General features: G+C 41.0%; 1 protein-coding gene and 1 long non-coding RNA gene across 2 annotated transcripts; both read left to right on the top strand.

Annotated features, from left to right (window-relative positions):
* Nucleotides 1-4,950: 4,950 nt before the first annotated feature.
* On the top strand, nucleotides 4,951-14,627 carry LOC105902486 (bile salt-activated lipase-like). Its single transcript, XM_031578290.1, has 11 exons — nucleotides 4,951-5,013; nucleotides 5,269-5,419; nucleotides 9,128-9,247; nucleotides 9,512-9,712; nucleotides 9,986-10,116; nucleotides 10,264-10,371; nucleotides 12,737-12,851; nucleotides 13,122-13,308; nucleotides 13,474-13,677; nucleotides 13,860-14,057; nucleotides 14,262-14,627. Exons 1-11 carry the CDS (start codon nucleotides 4,951-4,953, stop codon nucleotides 14,440-14,442), a joined length of 1,659 nt encoding a protein of 552 aa, XP_031434150.1. The 3' UTR covers nucleotides 14,443-14,627.
* Nucleotides 14,628-17,356: 2,729 nt separating this feature from the next.
* Nucleotides 17,357-17,642, top strand: LOC116222909. The gene is made up of 2 exons (XR_004164830.1): nucleotides 17,357-17,389; nucleotides 17,579-17,642. It is a non-coding gene; the product is annotated as an uncharacterized LOC116222909 (long non-coding RNA).
* The last annotated feature ends 1,252 nt before the right edge of the window (nucleotides 17,643-18,894 follow it).

Below are 18,894 nucleotides of genomic sequence, written 5' to 3'. Positions count from 1 at the left end.
ATCAATCATCTACTCTGGAATCAATATGATCAGTATTTTGCATTTTACAAAGAAATATTGCACTTTTTTGCACATTTTGATGAATTGTATAAATTGAACTTTGAAATTTGGTAAAAATTTCATTTTTATTGATTTCATTGTGAAAACCTTCAAGAAATATTTGTAAAAATACTCTTCAGAGAAGGGAAGGAAACACAATCTGAACAGGTTAATAATAATAAGTTTTTCCTATAGTTTATTACCATGTTTCGGTAGTGACAATTTTAGGGAGAGGCAAAACATTCCAACACATAAAATACAATATACAAATTGACGGTTCATTTACTAGATATGTGTACTTTAGATATGGTACAATATATATACGGACAAAGTTTTGGGAATAAAAGATACAAATTTTCAAAATATTTCCAACCTGACTTTGCACCAATTCGGTAGAATGGCCCATATACATATAACCTACCTAATTAAATAGATGGTGGTATCTAAATGTAAGCTCAAAGCCGTCACCTAAGTGCTCTGAGATGCGCTCTCTGTCAATGACCGGTGGCGCAATGCAACATGCCCTCCCTCTGACTTCTCACCTGAGGGGGGCGTCACGATCATTGCTTTAGAGACGGTGCTCTCTTAAGGATACTGGCTGCTGCCGTATCGCTTCACTCTCCTCACGCTAACATCATATGCCGTCGTGCACGCACTTGCGCATCCCCGTCATATACTCATGACAGCCGAGGGACTGTCAGAGGAAGGTCAGGAAGGTCACTGGCCTGGGAAACGTAAAAAAAAATGTCCTACAGCCTAACATTTGTTTTAATACTCCTGCAGACTGTCCTTTGTTACTGCGTGTAGTACCCCTCTACTCAACTGGGAGTGAAAGAATGAATTACCTTTACAGTTAAGAGACAGGTGCTCTGGGTCTAGTGGGTTAAGGCCAGTTCTAGGCTCGGCATTAGAGGGGGGAGAACACTGTCATAAGAGACAACCATGTAAAGTGATATATGAAAGACAATACAGGTTTGTTAAATAGAATGATTCAATAACCTTCTCTTAAGAGAGAATAAAGAGAGAATGAGAATAACTGGACTACCCAGGACTTGTTCGTGGTGAAAAGGGAGTGTCTAAGGTAAATGTCGCTGAAAAGTGTGTGGTTAACGAACTTCCTCAAATCATAATAGTCATTTGTCCTTGACAATTCCACAGACATTCATCTATGGTAAAAATGGGAACAAGACAGGGAATGTTGATGGTGGTTACTGTTGCATTGGTGTCTTGGTATCTTTGTTTTTACAGCCATGGCAGACCTCCAGTGTCTCGCCGCTCACTCAGAAACCAGACAAGTTTGCAAGCTTGTGTGCCTGTGATCAGAATTCTATGAAACTGTGAGATGTTGTGCAATGTTTTATTACACTTGTCTTTTTCCCCACCTGTTCTTCTCTCTCTCTTCCTCTGTCTGTCTCTCTCTCTCTCTCTCTCTCTCTCTCTCTCTCTCTCTCTCTCACACATTACATGGTGAGCGTGTGAATGAGCCAGACCCTGTGTGATGCTGCAGTCCCTCTGTCACAGTCAGCTCAGCTCAGCTCAGCCTCCCTTCTGTCTGGGCTTAGAATAAGGGTTCAACCTCAATTCCTGTCCCTCTCTCACACAATACAGGCTTACAGTAGTAACTGACTGTTTATGAGAGTGAAAAAAAAAAAATCCAACCCTATGTCTGATGCAGAAAGTGAAAAAGTGGTTAAAATAAGTCATGGTTTAGATTGAGTTATAGTGGGTTTCCATTGAACTTGCTCTAGAGAAAGATGTTTATGGTTGTGTCTTGTAATATAAATAATGATAATTACAGAGTACTATCAGTAATGTCCCATGTGCATTTGAATTCTGATGTTTTGTGTCAGCATCTAAGTAAGAATTAGTATCAGCGCACTTGAATTTTGTGTGATGTGTTCATTTGTTCAGTTGACTGGTCCTTGGAGAAGCTTGTGGGTGTGGTTTGGCCATGACCCAAAAAAGTATCCAGAAGTACTGGACTTTCCGAATCCGCTGTGGGATGAAGCATGGTGAGAGCTCCAAAGTCCAACGTTAATCAGTTCTGACTGAGCTACTACAATTTACAAACACAGTATTATGGTACACCATCTGGTGAGTGTATGGTACATCGTGTGTTTGTACTGCCTGTCCCCTTAAAGGATATGGTGCTGGTGATATGCCAGTGAAGGCCAAGATACAATTTACAAATCACTGCACGTGTTTTGCAGCCATGTCTTGGATGTACAGAAAAGACTGACTGAGATTGTATTCTGAGATGACGTGGCTGTTGTGGTGAATGTAACCATGATCTGTTCTGTTGTAGGTCCCTAGCCTGCCAGCCTGAAAGAGATCACGGAGGAGAGACCCAGTATCTCACGCAAGCCTTCACAGCCCCGGTACTTACTCAAGGTACACATCTCACAGAGAACAGATCTATGTGAATTGGCTCACACACAGAAGTATTTTGGCTGTCTCAACTGGCAATGTCTTCTGGCTGGTCCTCTTGGCATTACAAAAAGTTGGTTTAATAATGAACATAATGTATTGCAGTGGTATGTGCACTGACTTTCAAAGACTTTAGATTGAAGGACATGGTAGTTAAACCTCTGCTAAATGCACACAATTCCATTCAAGTACTGGAAGGAGTATGAAATTCAGTCAGCTCCGAGGACCAGAGCACCAAAAAAGGGATATAAATAGAGTATTATAGGGTAATTGTTTCTCGCTTTGCCTGAGGCTTGGCATGATTGACAGGCCATTAAGAATCTGTCTTTTTAAAGATGACCCAGTGGGCCTTTCCTCCATTCTGTAATGATGGCCCAGATATCAACAGTAGAACATCGTAAGTCCTGATGGGTCTTTGTGTGATAGTCGACCTCTTGGTATAATGGTCCATCACTTATGATAATACTCTGTACTTCCATTTTCAGGAGTCTGCATTCAGGTTTCATGAGGGGATGCTGCCACCCTATAGGCAGATGTTCTATCAACTCTGTGACCAGGAAGTGGAGCAGTAAGAACAACACTTTTGTGGGGTTATAGTTTCATGATATTTATGTTTCTTGTATGTTCTGTCTTCCTGGAAGAGCTAAACCCAATGAGCTTAGTTTTTGGTGTTATTATTAGTAGTATGAACTGAAGACTTGATGAGTTCAGTTTAATCAGGGGTCTTGAGTTTTCAACTCTGATAAGGAATTGGGATTTTAAAGGAATCAACATTTATTGAATTATGGTATTATTATTATTAGTATGAGGTCTTGATGGTTGTTTCTGTTTGTCTGGATGATAAAAACAATCTCCATTACCATTAAGTCTTGGCAGAATTATTTGAGGTTGTCTCATTGGGTTCTTTGTCTCTGGCATACATATTTAAAGGCCTGTTTAACCATGCGCTACATTACTAGATTATTTGTACATTCTGGTGTTCCACCTCTCAGCACCTCGTGCAGATCCTGTCATTACAAACTTCCAGCATGAGCTCCTGCTTCTCTCCCTCGTAGAATACAGAGTATCATCCACCAGAACGATGGAAAGGAGGAGGGCTGTGACGAGCGGGATGGCTGGTGTGTGCCCCGCACGGCCGATGAGCTCCGAGACATCATGTCTGCCATGATAAAGCACACCGTCAGGGACTCCGGATCCGGTAATGCCGCTGCCGTCCATGGCAGACAGTCCATGCCAGCTCTGTTTTTATCTCTCCTCCTGGAAACTTTATATTTCCACTTATCTAGACCAGCACACCTGATAGCCTTTTGGACCTGTTTCTTTTTATTTCCACTATGGAGTGAGTATCTGTTATGGTGGCCATAGTCCGATTTATTGCACAAGTGGCACAGTCTCTCTGTTTGACCAGGTGATATCTGTAGTAGGGGGGGGGGGGATCTACATTTTTAGTTTTTGCCATATTAAGTGCCATTATAACTGATGGTGTACTATTATATCAGTATAAGTATCATTATATTATTGATCCTGTCCTTGATCCTCCAGTGCAGTGGTTGCCAAACCTTTAATGGCAGGCCCTCCTCATATAGCAAATTACCTGTTTTGAGTAAAAATTACAGATGCCCATCAGCACCATAGTTTTCATTTTCAATTTAATATGATTTCACTTTTCTTAAATAGTTGGTCAGTTAAACTTTTTAAAATTGAATTGTATTGATCGGAGTTCTTGTTTAAAATCGATCAAATCTGGCCTGATCAAATCTGGTTTTATGATTGACTGTGTTCCGTTCTGTGGATTGGTTCATGTAAGGCACATGTCTGTTGTATTAATAATTAGGCTAGCTACCCATTCTAATATATAGGCTAAATGGAAGGCCCAAGTACAAAGTGGGCTATAAACTCATCGCCAAATATGTCAGTCACAGGCAACTATGCTGTAAGATTACTGCCATACTTATTTGACCAGTAGGTGGCTGTGTAGGGTTCACATAGTCAGACATTCACATAGTCATCTACACATTGAGCCTCCGCCATTCTATTCGTCATGTTAGTTCCACAACATGGCCATTACCACGCTCTGTCTGACTACCTTGTTGTTGTATTTTTTATTTCTAGCTGGACTATACCCAAAAAAGAGGCACCAATCAAAGTGGTAGCAGCAAAGGAGACTATGATGAGGATGAAAAACAGTGAATTTATTGCTATGAAATTATTGCTCAATTGAGGATTATTTTAATGCAAATCTCCATTGGAAAATAGCCCATTCACTTGATAACACTTGACCTCAGACAACCCGTCCACATGTAGTGTGTTTTTGTAACCCTCTGGGAGAGAGATACAAATTCACACGCTAGTTAAACAAATTAAACTGGCGTGTGATTATGCAATGCTGGATAAATCACACTGCGATAGGGAGAGGGGATCTCAGGGGTATAAATGGCCGGAGAAAAGGCCCCTTAGTCCTACAGGTGTTACTAATAGTTCACCATGGCCATGCTGGGAATTATGTTGGCCGCGGCCCTTTGTCTGGGCTCTGCTTCTGCAGCTTCTGTGAGCTCTATTGACTTTGGTTGACTTTGGTTGATACATTATTTTAACAATTAAACAGAGGATCATGTATACAAAGGATGCCATGTTATGTTCACTATATAATTGTGTTATAGACATTACAAAGTCAATAGAAACCTTAGAGTTACTATTGTAACAAGTGTAACATTAATGTTTCACCTGTTCCATTTTCCTTTTTGTTGATTTACATCTAGTTCTTAAGGATCTGATTTACTTTGGTTGTGTTTTTGTTTGCAGTTGGGCACCGTGTTGACTGAAGGCGGTCTAGTCTCGGGAGACAACTATGGTGTTTCCGGACTCTTCCGCTACATGGACGTCTTCAGAGGAATCCCCTTCGCTGCTCCCCCGGGTCGCTTCGAGAAGCCCAAACCCCACCCTGGCTGGGATGGTGGGTGACCAATCTGATAAGTGTCGCTAAGATTTACTTATGGGAAGCATGATTTAGTGAAACTGCATGGTCAGTGTGGTAACACTTGATTCTTGATTAAACTGTCATTAGTCATCATTACAGTCAATATGCAACGACTGAATGTATGCAAAAGTACTGTTATTGATTCCATGACGCATTGATGAAAGTGGACATAATTTATCAGGACGGTTTATGGCAGTAAACAGCATTTGCATTGGCATGTTTATGATATGGTTATGTTGGTTATGGTTATGAGGGTTCTCATAAAGTGGTGTCATTGGTGATTATTTTTAAGTGAGACACAAACAAAAATAGCTCCCAAAGCAGCAATATAACAAATGAAGGGCTCTGAAAGATAATGATATTTTATCATGCAATGTGCACCTAAGGCAAGAACATATATTTTTAAGCTGCTGATTGGGGGCTGTGTTCTCCTATTTGCAGTTAAGTCCTTTTTTGCGCGCCTCCAGTTAAGCACATTTCAGTTAAGGATATTCTCTACTATGCACTTCGATTACATCCACAGCGCTTAACTTCAGCTTAGAGGCATACTCATGAAAAAGCCTTGATTTATTAATAATAGATGTAAACAGGGTAAGTAAACTTATAAACAATTATAAAAAATGCATTCAACTCAGCGTTGAGGAGAAGGTAGGCTACATCAGATTGCATGTTTCAATATCCCAGCTTGAGATCATGTTGCGTCGCCTATTTTTAAACTCTCAATAGTCAAGTAATCAAACTCCTTCCCACCGATTAAGAAATGTCCATCATATCAGCCACCCTTTGACAGACAGAACACTAATTACTTTGACGAGGATCAGCAGACAATGTGGATGATTACTGTGGCTTGAAAGTTATTCACCCAGGCGTCTGCACAAGTGTAGTGGATCAGGGGCGTTGCAAGCTTTTCAAAAGTGAGGGGGGTGGATGTGATTTGTTTATTAACAATAGAAACGATGGATACAATGACAGAGGTGTACAACATGTATAACATACAAGATATAAAAAGCATCCCATTTAAATGAGTGATACTAGAAAAGTATAAAAACACACTCGGAACACACGAAAAATAAGTCAAAACTCTGGTGAAAATACACAACAGTAGACTTGCTAAAGAATCAGAAATACTTTAATAATCCCAGGGGGAAATTATTTTTGTTACAAACTACAAATATACAAACAAAATATATTAAGAACCTTCCTGTGCTCTCTCTGAAACTGATGCCTCCAGCAACTTCCTCTCCTAAAGTGGTAATAATGGGCAGTGGTAAAGGAATAGGGCCAAACAGTTACAGCTGTGGCACTAGCAAACCTCAGTGAATATTGAAAAGTAATATCATGAAGTAAATGCAAACAATATCTAATGGAAATAGGCTACTGTTGTTTAATGTCAAACATTTTCAACGTTCAGCTTTCAACTTCACTTACAGGATTTCTCTTGAAAAAAGTGTCAATATTCTCCTGCCTCTTTCTTTTCTGCATCTTGATACTGCGTGACAAAAAGACGTTGCTTGTGAAGTTAAAAAGGTGCAGTTACAGTACCTTCCATCCTGTAGTTATAACTGATAAACACACCATTTTCTAAATATCTGCTAACGTTACGCATATAGCTACCGTAACGGCATATAAAAAGAGATGAAAATGCCACCGGACATTAAACTTTACGAACGCAAATGGCAAAAGACAACCTAGCTACTGTAGCTAGCTAACAGCCCAATGTTAAATGATAGGTTCAGTTAGCTAACGTTAGCTCAGGTTGTATCTACCTAATTACGATAGCAATTTGTACCAGTATTAAAGAGTTAAGCTTTACATTGATGTAACACATTAACGGTGATAACACGTGTACGGCAAACACTAAAGATACTTGCATTACATTTCTTAAAAGTACTGGACTATTGGTTGAATTCCAGTGTAGAATGCGGTCTGTTAAGACCGCTGCGAAGTATAACACACCGTTGCCATGAAAAACAGAGCGTTGCTATGGACGCAGTTCTGTTCACTCAGGCAATTCATGAGTACCAAAGACGTCACTTCCGTGAAGCCTGCCGCCATCTTTGTGTCCAACTCTACCGTTATTCCCATTGTATTTGTACCCAATAGTAGCTAGTTAGTCATATATATTAATATATAGTAATAATATAATAATAATAATAATATAAATATAATAATGGTATTGTTTTCTATTGATAGGTTCTTAAAATTTAGACTTTTTAAAAGTAGTATTGTCTAATTCTAGTGGTTAGTTAGTTAGCTTTCATAGTTAGCCAGCGAACAGTCATGACTACGAACACAGCACATCTGAATGAAGCAGAAAGACAACGATATTTAGAAAAAACATTGATTATTGGCTGCGATCCATATTTATTATCGGCAACTTTATTTTGTCCCTTAAAGTCTGCGAAACGTCTGCCCCAACTGTCCTTTCCCGACATATATATTTATCTTGTACACAATCCATCCCCATACACCGGAGATAGCCTTAAGGCTTTCAAAAGTACATCAATATGCAGTTGCAGGATGGGTGAACGACACCAAGATATGGCATCTGGAGACAAAAAATATGTATGTCATCACATGACATCTTAGTAATTCAAACAGCGATTATGAACCGATTTATTTTAGTGGTGGTTAAGAGTGCCAATGTGGGCTAGCTAGGTGTAGCTAACGCCTTTAGTGAAGGGCTAAACAGCTCGCTAACTATTAGCACTCTAGCTTGCTCAGGAGAGTTTAGCTCTGATAAGACACAGCAATTATTCACGATTGTATCAACGTGCTGCATTTCACTTAACATGTCAGTCATTCCCAGGCTCTGAACACAAAATCAACATGTCCGTGGATAGTGGTGCAGGAAGATAAAAAGTGTTGACTGCACAATCTGAAGTTAGATGTTGGCTGCCAGTTGTCTCTTCTAATTTGCAGCCAACCATTTATTCCGCCGATCTAAATCTTTTGGTATACAATTAAATTGTTTCTTTGGGTAATTTTCGCGACTATTGTCGCATCCATCAGCACAACATAAGCAGGGCATTTTAACTTTCTGCGGGTTGTGACCGACTATTGTCTGTGTTGTGACCGACACTCAGCTAGACTTTCGGACACAAAGATGGCGGCGCTTAAACACAGTGACGTCACGTGGTACTCATGAATATAATCGCTACACACAGCCTACGACGTACTGGCTTTACGGTCAAATTGAAATCGCTGCATACACTACGCATCGGTAAGATCCAGTATGTCCACACGAGGTCGGAATACTTGGCCATTTTCTTTACACTTGGCGAGCTCTTTTCCGTATTTAAACCATATTGCTGAGTTTTACTTTAATTCAATGAATTATTTACCGGACTTTTTTGCAAGATGATATGATAAAATTGAGATGCTTGATTTACTGCAGCCCTCAGAAGCGCGAAGATGAAAAGCGCGTACATGATGTTCACATAAGAAATGAGGTTAGAGGTTGCTCCGTCAAGGGTGGAATACCTGTAGGGTCAATAGTGGGTAGCAGCGCGCTTTTTTCTTTTTTCTTTTATTGAAGCGCATGGGAGAATGCGGCCAATACTTATTTGCAAACGACTATAAAAATGACACAACTTTGGACAATATCCTAAAAACGCAATAGCATTATTACTCAGAGACATAGATGTGCAGCTGCATTATACATATTTTTTCTCCTGTCCGCAGGTATTCTGAAAGCCAAAAACTTCAGTAAGAGATGCCTGCAGGTCAACCTCCTCATGACAGACACCCGCGGTGCTGAGGACTGTCTCTACCTCAACGTCTGGGTACCTCAGGGACTCAAAGGTAGCTTACTCCATCCTCAACCTCATGGAAAGACTCATTTTCACTACAACACACAACAAAGAACCCGTTATTTGACACTAAACCCTACACCTACACCATGGGCGGATTATGAAACCATGGGGGCCTGGACCTAGACATGCAAAAGTAAAATGTTTTGTGTTATTCAATATCATACAATAGTACATATCAGATATTTCCAGTAGGTCTTGTCAATGTAAAATGTATTCTAATGTAACATACCAACCAGCATCTCATATCCTGCAGTGGTGTCTACCAACCTCCCTGTCATGGTCTACATGTATGGGGGTGGCTTCCTTCTCGGTGGTTCCAGCGGGGCTAACTTTCTGAACAACTACCTGTATGATGGAGAGCAGATCGCCAACAGAGGCAGGGTCATTGTTGTGACACCAAACTACCGTGTGGGCACTCTTGGCTTCCTCAGTACTGGAGACGACGGCCTCCCTGGTAAACAGGCATCAGTGCAGGCTCTTTAGGAGCCAAGAGAATTTGTAGTCACTTAATGTTGTTACTGAGCTAAATTGAATTGGGTAGAGCTGAACCTAGTAGAATGAATTTGAACTGAAATTCTTTTTCATTGTCAAAGGGGGGCATGCCGTAAAAAGTTTAGGAAACATTGGATTAAACTAAAAAGAAGAGAATTATATATTATAGATGAATACATCTGAAGTGGAATTCATACTGACCTGAACTAAAAGGAGTGATCAATATCGCTTACAGGTAACTACGGCTTGTGGGATCAGCATGCTGCTATTGCCTGGGTGCACAGGAACATCCGCGCTTTTGGTGGAGATCCTGACAACATCACCGTCTTCGGAGAATCTGCTGGAGCCGTCAGTGTTAACCTCCAGGTAGAAGTCTTCCCTGCCCTCTCTTGTTCCTTCTCTCTTGCTCTCTCTCTCTCAAAGTAGCACTGTGGTGTTAGTAAGGAGCTACCACTGGCCATACCCAGTTACAGCACACATTTATAGTGCTACCCCCCTCTTTGTTCTCCACAGCTCATCTCTCCCAAGAACAAGGGGCTCATCCGCAGAGGCATCTCCCAGAGTGGTGTGGCCCTCTGCTCCTGGGCTATCAACAGGAACCCCAGAGAAGTTGCTGAGCTGGTAAACATGTTACCTTCAGTCAGACGCCTTCTCTTACATGCATTAACACACTCAGTGTGTTTACATGATGGTATAATTTGAATCTTTGCTTAGTCGGACTATGCTTTCTTTCGAGGGTAGGTGCTATTATCCCAATATACATGGCAGGAATAAATCGAATCATTGGCCGAAAGCATGTCATATCCGATACGATAGGTGGCGCTGTTTTTATTACAACTAGTGGTGATACAGCCCTTTCCGCTTGACCTCTTCACCACTACCAATAACAACAACAGTTGATTGAGCATGAATCGCATCTGTTCATCGGTCCAGAAATGCGTGTTGCCTCTTGGGTTGTTTGTTTGTTTGTTTGTTTGTTTCTGCCAGGCCGATGTGTTTATAAGTTACATTATTCAAAGGTGAAAGATAAAAGACGAGAGAAACGCACGCACATTCACACACGCGCGCAAATAATGGGTTTCAGCCTAAACGCATTGCCCTTCTGCCAGTTGCATCAAATTGTTTTAGTACTTCTTCGCTGTCGATTTCCAAATCTGTGTGAATATTCATGAGAGCAAGTCCAGTCAGTCTTTTCGTAGATAGATACAAGACCTTCAGGACGCAATGAATGTTTGGCTAGAAATTTGCCGAACTTTCCAGGGCTTGATAAAGTTCACTGCGTAACTCATTCAGCTGTTTCCAGCTCTGTATCTGCATCGTCAACGCTGGGCATTAGTTGTCTGTACTCCGATTTTATAGTTTCCCCATTTTGGGGAAACTATAAAATCGGAGTACAGACAACTAATGCCCAGCGTTGACGATGCAGATACATATATGCGTTCATGATATATTTTTCTTCTTCTCGCGTAGCAGAAGGTACGCACAGTGCGTACGGCTGCATGCGCCACTGGAACTCTGTGCAATTAATACAATACATAATAGGCTAATTGATACAATATCTCCTCGTTTGAGTGTGGTTGTTTGAGTGCAATGGGAGTGTATGATCGATGTTGTCTATAAAGGTATTTAGGTAAAGGTATTTACGGGAAAATATCTCGATCCACCTGTCACGTCTCTGTCTTTAGAGGGCAGCGCCAAATAACTGAACACAACTAAACTCACGCGTGCCTCGCGGCCACAATACCAAATTTCATCATATTTGATAGAATGAAGGACATATTAGTTGTGAATAGTATCACCGAGTTTGATAGGTATTGGTCAGGTAATAGCCGAGTGACAGCTGATTTGCTTTCTGATTTGACAGTACTAATTCGTGTTTTTTTTCAGCGCCAGATAACTGAACACAACTAAAGTCACGCGTGCCTCGCGGCCACAATACCAAATGTCATCATATTTGATAGAATGAAGGACATATTAGTTGTGAATAGTATCACCGAGTTTGATAGGTATTGGTCAGGTAATAGCCGAGTGACAGCTGATTTGCTTTCTGATTTGACAGTACTAATTCGTGTTTTTTTTCAGCGCCAGATAACTGAACACAACTAAACTCACGCGTGCCTCGCGGGCACAATACCAAATTTCATCATATTTGATAGAATGAAGGACATATTAGTTGTGAATAGTATCACCGAGTTTGATAGGTATTGGTCAGGTAATAGCCGAGTGACAGCTGATTTGCTTTCTGATTTAACAGTACTTATTCGTGTTTTTTTTCAGCTCCAGATAACTGAACACAACAGTAATTGGTCAGGTAATAGCCGAGTGACAGCTGATTTGACAGTACTGCTGTTGTTTTAAGCAAATAAAATGTGGAACGTCCTTATACGTGTTTAAGGAGGGGTTGTAAAGGTGCTCATATCTTCGGACCTCTTCTGTTATGTTTGTTCATAATCAACAAGAATAAGCTTGTGAGACAGTCTGCAGGATATTCATAAAAAACCGTGTCATTAGTATGAACAGTTGAGACAACTTATCCCTCTTTCGTCTTCCGGGTCACGACCTGGCAGGGAGAGAGGGAGCATGCGCAAAGACGCAAAGTCCAGTTCCTTATCCAATTCACCGTTACATGCCGCAATAGTCGAACTATCAACTGGATCGGATCGAGTTATCCAGGGGTGTTAGTCCGACTATGTGCGGTCCGACTACGATCCGACTAAGGTGCTTACATGAAACGGATAATGCGATTTCAGTCCGACTAAGGCAGTTATTCGAATCCATGTAACCACGGTCACTCATACCTGTAGTTTGGGCCACAGTGAGGCTTGTGGCCTATGTAATGCAGTTGCAAAGAGGAATTGGTCTGATTCCCAAGGTTGAGTGTTCATGTCACATACAGTATGTTGTTATAGTGGTACCACACCACTGACAGGAGACATTCAGTCATTCCTCTCTTTGCCACTATTTTAATGGGACCGATCCTTCACAGGTTGCCGCAAAGGTGGGCTGTCCAACTGATGACAAGATGGCAGCTTGTCTGAAGATGACTGATCCTGTTGCTCTGACTCTTGCTGGATCTTTGAATATGCATGGGTCTGCAGATGGTGAGTTGGGACTGTGGGTCCCTTTTTTAATGATTTAAACCTTCAGTTTTGGTTCAGGTTTTTTGTCTATTACTATTAACTAAGATTATCCACACAGTGAGAACTATATGTTCCATTTAAGGGAATTTCCAGTGCAGACATTGTGCAGTGACTGACAGTGACTGATCGTGAATTACAAAGAGTGTATAATTTGTGTGTGTGTGTGCATGGGGGGTCCTTTTTCAATTTCTTCATTGCTGCTACCTTCTGATTTGGATGTCTGTTCCTCAGCTCCCCTTGTCAACAACCTGGTTCTCTCTCCTGTCATCGATGGCGACTTCCTGCCTGACGAGCCTAGCAACCTGTTTGTAAACGCCGCAGAGATGGATTACATTATTGGTGCCAACGACATGGATGGCCACCTCTTCGCTGGTCTGGATGTGCCCTCCCTCAACCAGCCTCTTCAGCATACACCCCTGTAAGTGGCTGGCTACTGTCTTAACACAATGTTTTACCTTGTGTATACTCATGAAACACACCCATGCAGATTGTTCACTAAACTCACTGCTGTTAGCTCAGACCTGACAACCTATAATTGTTCTTTTACTTCAACATCTCATTCTCGCTCCCTCTTTCATGTTAGTGAGGATTTAAAGACCCTCGTGGCTGCTCTCACCAAAGAGAAGGGACCAAAAGGTGCTGACCTGGCCTTCAACGAATACTCCCACACCTGGGGGGACAAGCCTACCAAGGAGGAAATAAAGAGGGCCGTTGTGGAGGTGGAGACCGACTACATCTTTCTGGTGCCCACCCAGGCCGCTCTCTACCAGCACAACAGTGTTGCCACGTAAGGCTCCCTGATGGAGACTCAGTTTATGGGTGAAACAGTCAAAGCCCAGGCATCAAAGGGTTTCACTTTGTCGTGAAAAGCCCTATCTCGAGTCAGGGTTTTGTTTTTTTCCTTTTCTGACTTATTTCTCTCTCTCTCTCTCTCTCTCTCTCTCTCACTCTCACTCTTTCTCTCCTCAGGACCGGTCGTACCTACTCCTACCTGTTCTCTCAGCCCTCTAGAAATCCCCTGAACCCCAGCTGGATGGGGGCTGACCACGCTGAGGACTTGCAGTTTGTCTTTGGCAAGCCCTTCACCACCCCTCTGGCGTACTGGCCCAAGCACCGTGATGTCTCTGGATACATGATCGCTTACTGGACCAACTTTGCTAAGACAGGGTAAAGCAGAGAGCTTATTTATTTAGTCAGATCAATAAATGCCCCTATATGTAATTTACATTCAAACTGTGATCATAGAATGAGGCGGTAATGGGCAAAGACAAATGTTTTTTTAACTGAATTATGTAATCAAGAATCAAGATAATGAGAAATATTAATAAATTCCATTTAATGTTTTGTCTCTCTCTACTCTCTCATCAACAGAGACCCTAACAAAGGTGAGTCTAAGGTTCCTGTCACCTGGCCTGCATTTAACAAAGAGACCCACCAGTATGTGGATATCAACCACAGTATGGACGGGAACTCTGTCAAGCAGAAGATGAGGCTGCGCTTTGTCAACTACTGGACCAACACTTACGCCAGTTTGCCCACCATCTATGAGTAGACCAGCCTAGAGTTACATAGAGTTCATGTCAGTGTGTCACTTCTATGGTCTAGACATCCTCAACTCTGATAATTACACAATGGAGTTTCATCAAAGTTCAACTCAAAAGCACATCAGCTCGCTGTTCAACATGCTATTGAAGACAATGAAACAGATCAATGCAATAAAAACACTTATGATTTTTACCGGTAGTTGTGCTTTTTTGCCTTTGCACAAGACTCTTTGCACAAAACACAAGACTCACTAACAATGTCCCTGTGACTCCCTGGGTTCTGTAGTCATCCATTAAAGTCTCAACATGATTGATTATGCACCAAAATGGAATCTCTGCCTGACTAATTATTTGTCTTGCCTGGTATTGTACACATCTCAGTCCTACTGTGTGAAAGATTGCGAATGGTACTGCGCTCTCAGTAGTGGCCTGGAGTCTGCTTTACAGTTTGAATCTGACATTGCACATCATGATGTCGTCACATAGGTTAACCCACTCTTCTCACATGACCACACCTTAACTCTATCGTGCTGTTCTCTTTGACTAAGGTAGCATTGTGTGATCATAATAGTGGTCCAACTCTATCTTATGCTATCTCCTGAAATCCATCTGTGAGTTGCCGTACCAGTCCAATAGTATTGATTGGCACTGTTGCTGGAAAAAGCAGGACTTGAATTTGAATATCATTTGCCAAGCTGAGAGTTTTGAAGGACTTCAATCACTTATTGACACTTGACACTTACTGGCACTGCAGCTAATTAGGGCCGATCTCAGAACCTGGATTGAGTGGATATCCTGTAAGGATATGTGGCTTCTGCTGTGTTTACTAAAGCATTACTTGTTAAAAGCAGTTTCTAAAGTAGTAGCCCTGTCATTCCACCCTTGCAAATGACTACACCACGCCTTAAGGTATTTTTAAACATCTTGGAGAGATGAAGAGAATGTTTCTCTGAATCTGTTAGCACGTCCAGGCTCCTGGTTCACCATACACTAGGATATAATGTACTCACCTTTTGGAGCCAGCTGCAATACACCAAAACACCACTAGAGAGCGATAAATGCCTGCAATGTAAGAAGCCATTGGTCTCCTATGTAGGAGGAGAGGGGGTGAGGATGCCATTGACCCTGCATAGTTTCTAACTTTTTTACACCAGTTTTCACGTAATCATTATCATTCACATACAGGGGCGGACTGGCCATTGGGGATACCGGGGGAATCCCCGGTGGGCCGACGGGGTTGGGGTGGTGTAAAATGCCGGCCCCCTTCCATCTCCAACCGGCCCTCCCTTCACTTTTGCCAGCACTGACTAGTATGTGCTTCACAGAACACGTATAATTTCTTCTGTTTGTAATCGTCAGAAATTACTGACTGATATTTATACTACTGTTCGCGATTTGTATTCACACTCATGGTGCCTATTTTTTCGAAAAGTGTCTTCTGAAATGTGTTCTTACGGACTTCGAAAGACCAATGTAAGAAAAGATCTCCGCCTGACTCATGAACGCCTGAAAATGGGTTCTTAAACAGCCAAAGTGTTCTCAGATGTGAGGATTTAGGATGATGATTCTTAAATTGAACGTATGTTCTCGTGCGCCTACTCAACACTTCCGTCACTGGCTGGCAGACAAAGTCGTTTTTGACAGTGAGAGCATGTCATCGGCACCAAAACGTAAATGGAGAAAAAGAAAAGATGGAGGGGAGGAAGGTGCATCAAAATATTTAAAAATCTCTGATTTATTTGGGAAACCACCGACTGCTGACAGTGATACGAAAGTAAGTTGTGTCCTTGACCTGGCCATTGTTAGCTGGCTTTTCAAAGATGAGGTAACGTTCCCTACAAGCTAGTGTAACAGGTTAGAAAAGCAGGTTTAAATAATTGCACAAGATAATCTGTTACCTGTATTTCAGTTTCTTTTTAATCTTTTATTTTGATATCACAAGCACACTGGTATTGGGGGTCTCTGGTAGCCCCTGTCGGTAGGAAAACTGTATGATCAGGGAAAGTGTATTAAAACCGGATGTCGTCACTTTAAGCCGGTCTCTGGTTGGATAAAGCTTTTCAGCAGAAATGGACAAGGACCTTTACTTTTTAGTTGAGAAGTTGTGTTGATCGCCTGGCATGCAAACGATCGGTTTTCTTTAAATTATTATTATTTTTGTGAAGTTATACGGCTTATGTGAATAAAGCTATCTACACAACTTTTTATATGTCTACATTGACTCGTTTAGTTGTTCATGTGGTACACGTAGGTCTTAACTGAAGCTAACGCTTAGACCAACAATCCATTGGAACACATAGTAGCTAGCTAGCCTCGCTGCTAATAAGTCTAACGTTAGCATGCTAATATGAATAGACCGATTATAGTCAGGTGGCTTAATGCTCAATTGACTTGTTAACCGAACTTTTACGAAGTCATACAACTAAACACACAAGTGACTTGTTAACCGAACTTTTACGAAGCTATATGACCAAACACAAAGCTAGCAATGTTAATTCCGCTATAGCTAGCCAGGTCAATTAGCTCGCCTAAGATACTGCAATTTAAGCTAACCAATTACCTCATTTCCCCCAAAACCCATCGATTACATGTGTTTGTGATGTGTAACATATATCCTTAATCAGTCATTCAAGTTATTAACGTTTATTTACCGCTAGCGATTACACGACACAAGGGTAATTCAATCGCTATTAATGTTGAACTTGAACTTCAACAACGTCACACAATATTAAAAGTCAGGCATCGGCATGGTTCCTACAGAATAAATCAAAGGTCCTTGTCCATTTCTGCTGAAAAGCTTTATCCAACCAGAGACCGGCTTAAAGTGACGACATCCGGTTTTAATACACTTTCCCTGATCATACAGTTTTCCTACCGACAGCCCCCCCTGTCTCCCCCTGTTAAGTTCCTCTCTCCCCCCTTCCTCTTTCCTGTTTGGTATATGCTTGGAATGAGGTAGGTGGTTGAGTTTCAGTGGGATAGATAATCTAATAAATATTGCCTTTAAAAATAGGCATCTATGTTATTATATATCTTCTTATAACTTATTATTATTATATGTATTATATATCTGAATTATTTATATGATATATCCCTCTGACATATTGTTTATATGTTTTTCCTTTTGTTACATGTGGGGGCTAGCATTCATAGTGAAGCTAGCAAGCTGGAGATTTACCTAACTGTTTCTGTTGGTGTGCTTAAACAGGTGTGATAAAGTTTTTACTTATTTTTCTTAATGTATATATTACATGTCTCTTCCTCTTGCCTGTTTGGTATATGCTTGGAATGAGCATTCATAGTGAAGCTAGCAAGCTGGAGATTTACCTAACTGTTTCTGTTGGTGTGCTTAAACAGAGAAATAAAGATACATCTCAGCAACTGTCCACGAGTCACAAATATTAAAAACACAACGCAGAAGTTACACCGGTTACACTAGCCTATCTAATTTTAGGTAGATACATTTCCAAAATTGAGACCGTTATGATCTGGTAAAATCAGCAAGCTGGCACTGATATCGAGATTATCTAATTTAACATAGACGTAGTCACTTGTTTACAATCGATGAGCAAGCTATCTATGGTGGTAGTTGTAAAGAGGGCAATCTTATCATTTCTAATAACGTATGTCAAATAAGTTGACCAGCTAGCTTGTTATGCTAAAATCACCGTGTTACACACAACACTAACATTATAAACAATGTTAATATGTTATCTAGATTAGATAGTGAGGTAATAATAACACATGAGTATACTGATATTGTTTTTTTATTACCATGTGACTCTAATGCCCCCGGGCCGGCAGAGTTAGTTTAGGTTCTGTTACTTAACTTATTGTTTTGTTATGCACCTTCAACACCTCTACACACACACACACACAATCACACACCCAGCATGCAACACTACTGATACCACTGATGTTCACACCCCATCGTATGTTCTATTCTGTTCATTTCTACAATATAGTTTATACTAATTCTACCCTCTGATTCCAGCTTCTTTATTGTGTGGACATTCATTCCTTGAGGCTCTGTAGTTGTATAATATATATAATATATATGTATAACCATCTGATACTAGCCCAGAGTTAAGCATATTCATCTAGCAAACTATACTGTACCTACCTTGGAGTGTTACAATAGGCAGTATTATTTTATTCCATGTGTCCATCCAGGCAAATTGGTGGATCCAAATGTTATAAAAAAAAAACATATATGATGTCATTTCTTTGTAATCATCCAAAATAATGGTAAGTGTATGGGTATTTTTCCAAGAAGGCCACTGACTGGTCGATACATGCGATGCATTAATTGGGCAGCGCGCCTTGGTGCTATAAAAATAAAGTTTATTATTATTATGATTATTATTGTATTGAGTGGGCCGGTCTGACAGTATCTCCCGGGCCACTTTTTCCCCCCAGTCCGCCCCTGTTCACATAGCTTTGGCCACAGTAGTGGGTAC

This window comes from Clupea harengus, chromosome 12 (assembly GCF_900700415.2).
Source record: "Clupea harengus chromosome 12, Ch_v2.0.2, whole genome shotgun sequence".
Lineage (NCBI taxonomy): Eukaryota > Metazoa > Chordata > Actinopteri > Clupeiformes > Clupeidae > Clupea > Clupea harengus.
Note: the sequence above shows the minus strand (reverse complement) of the source record. Positions and strands in the feature narration are given on the sequence as shown.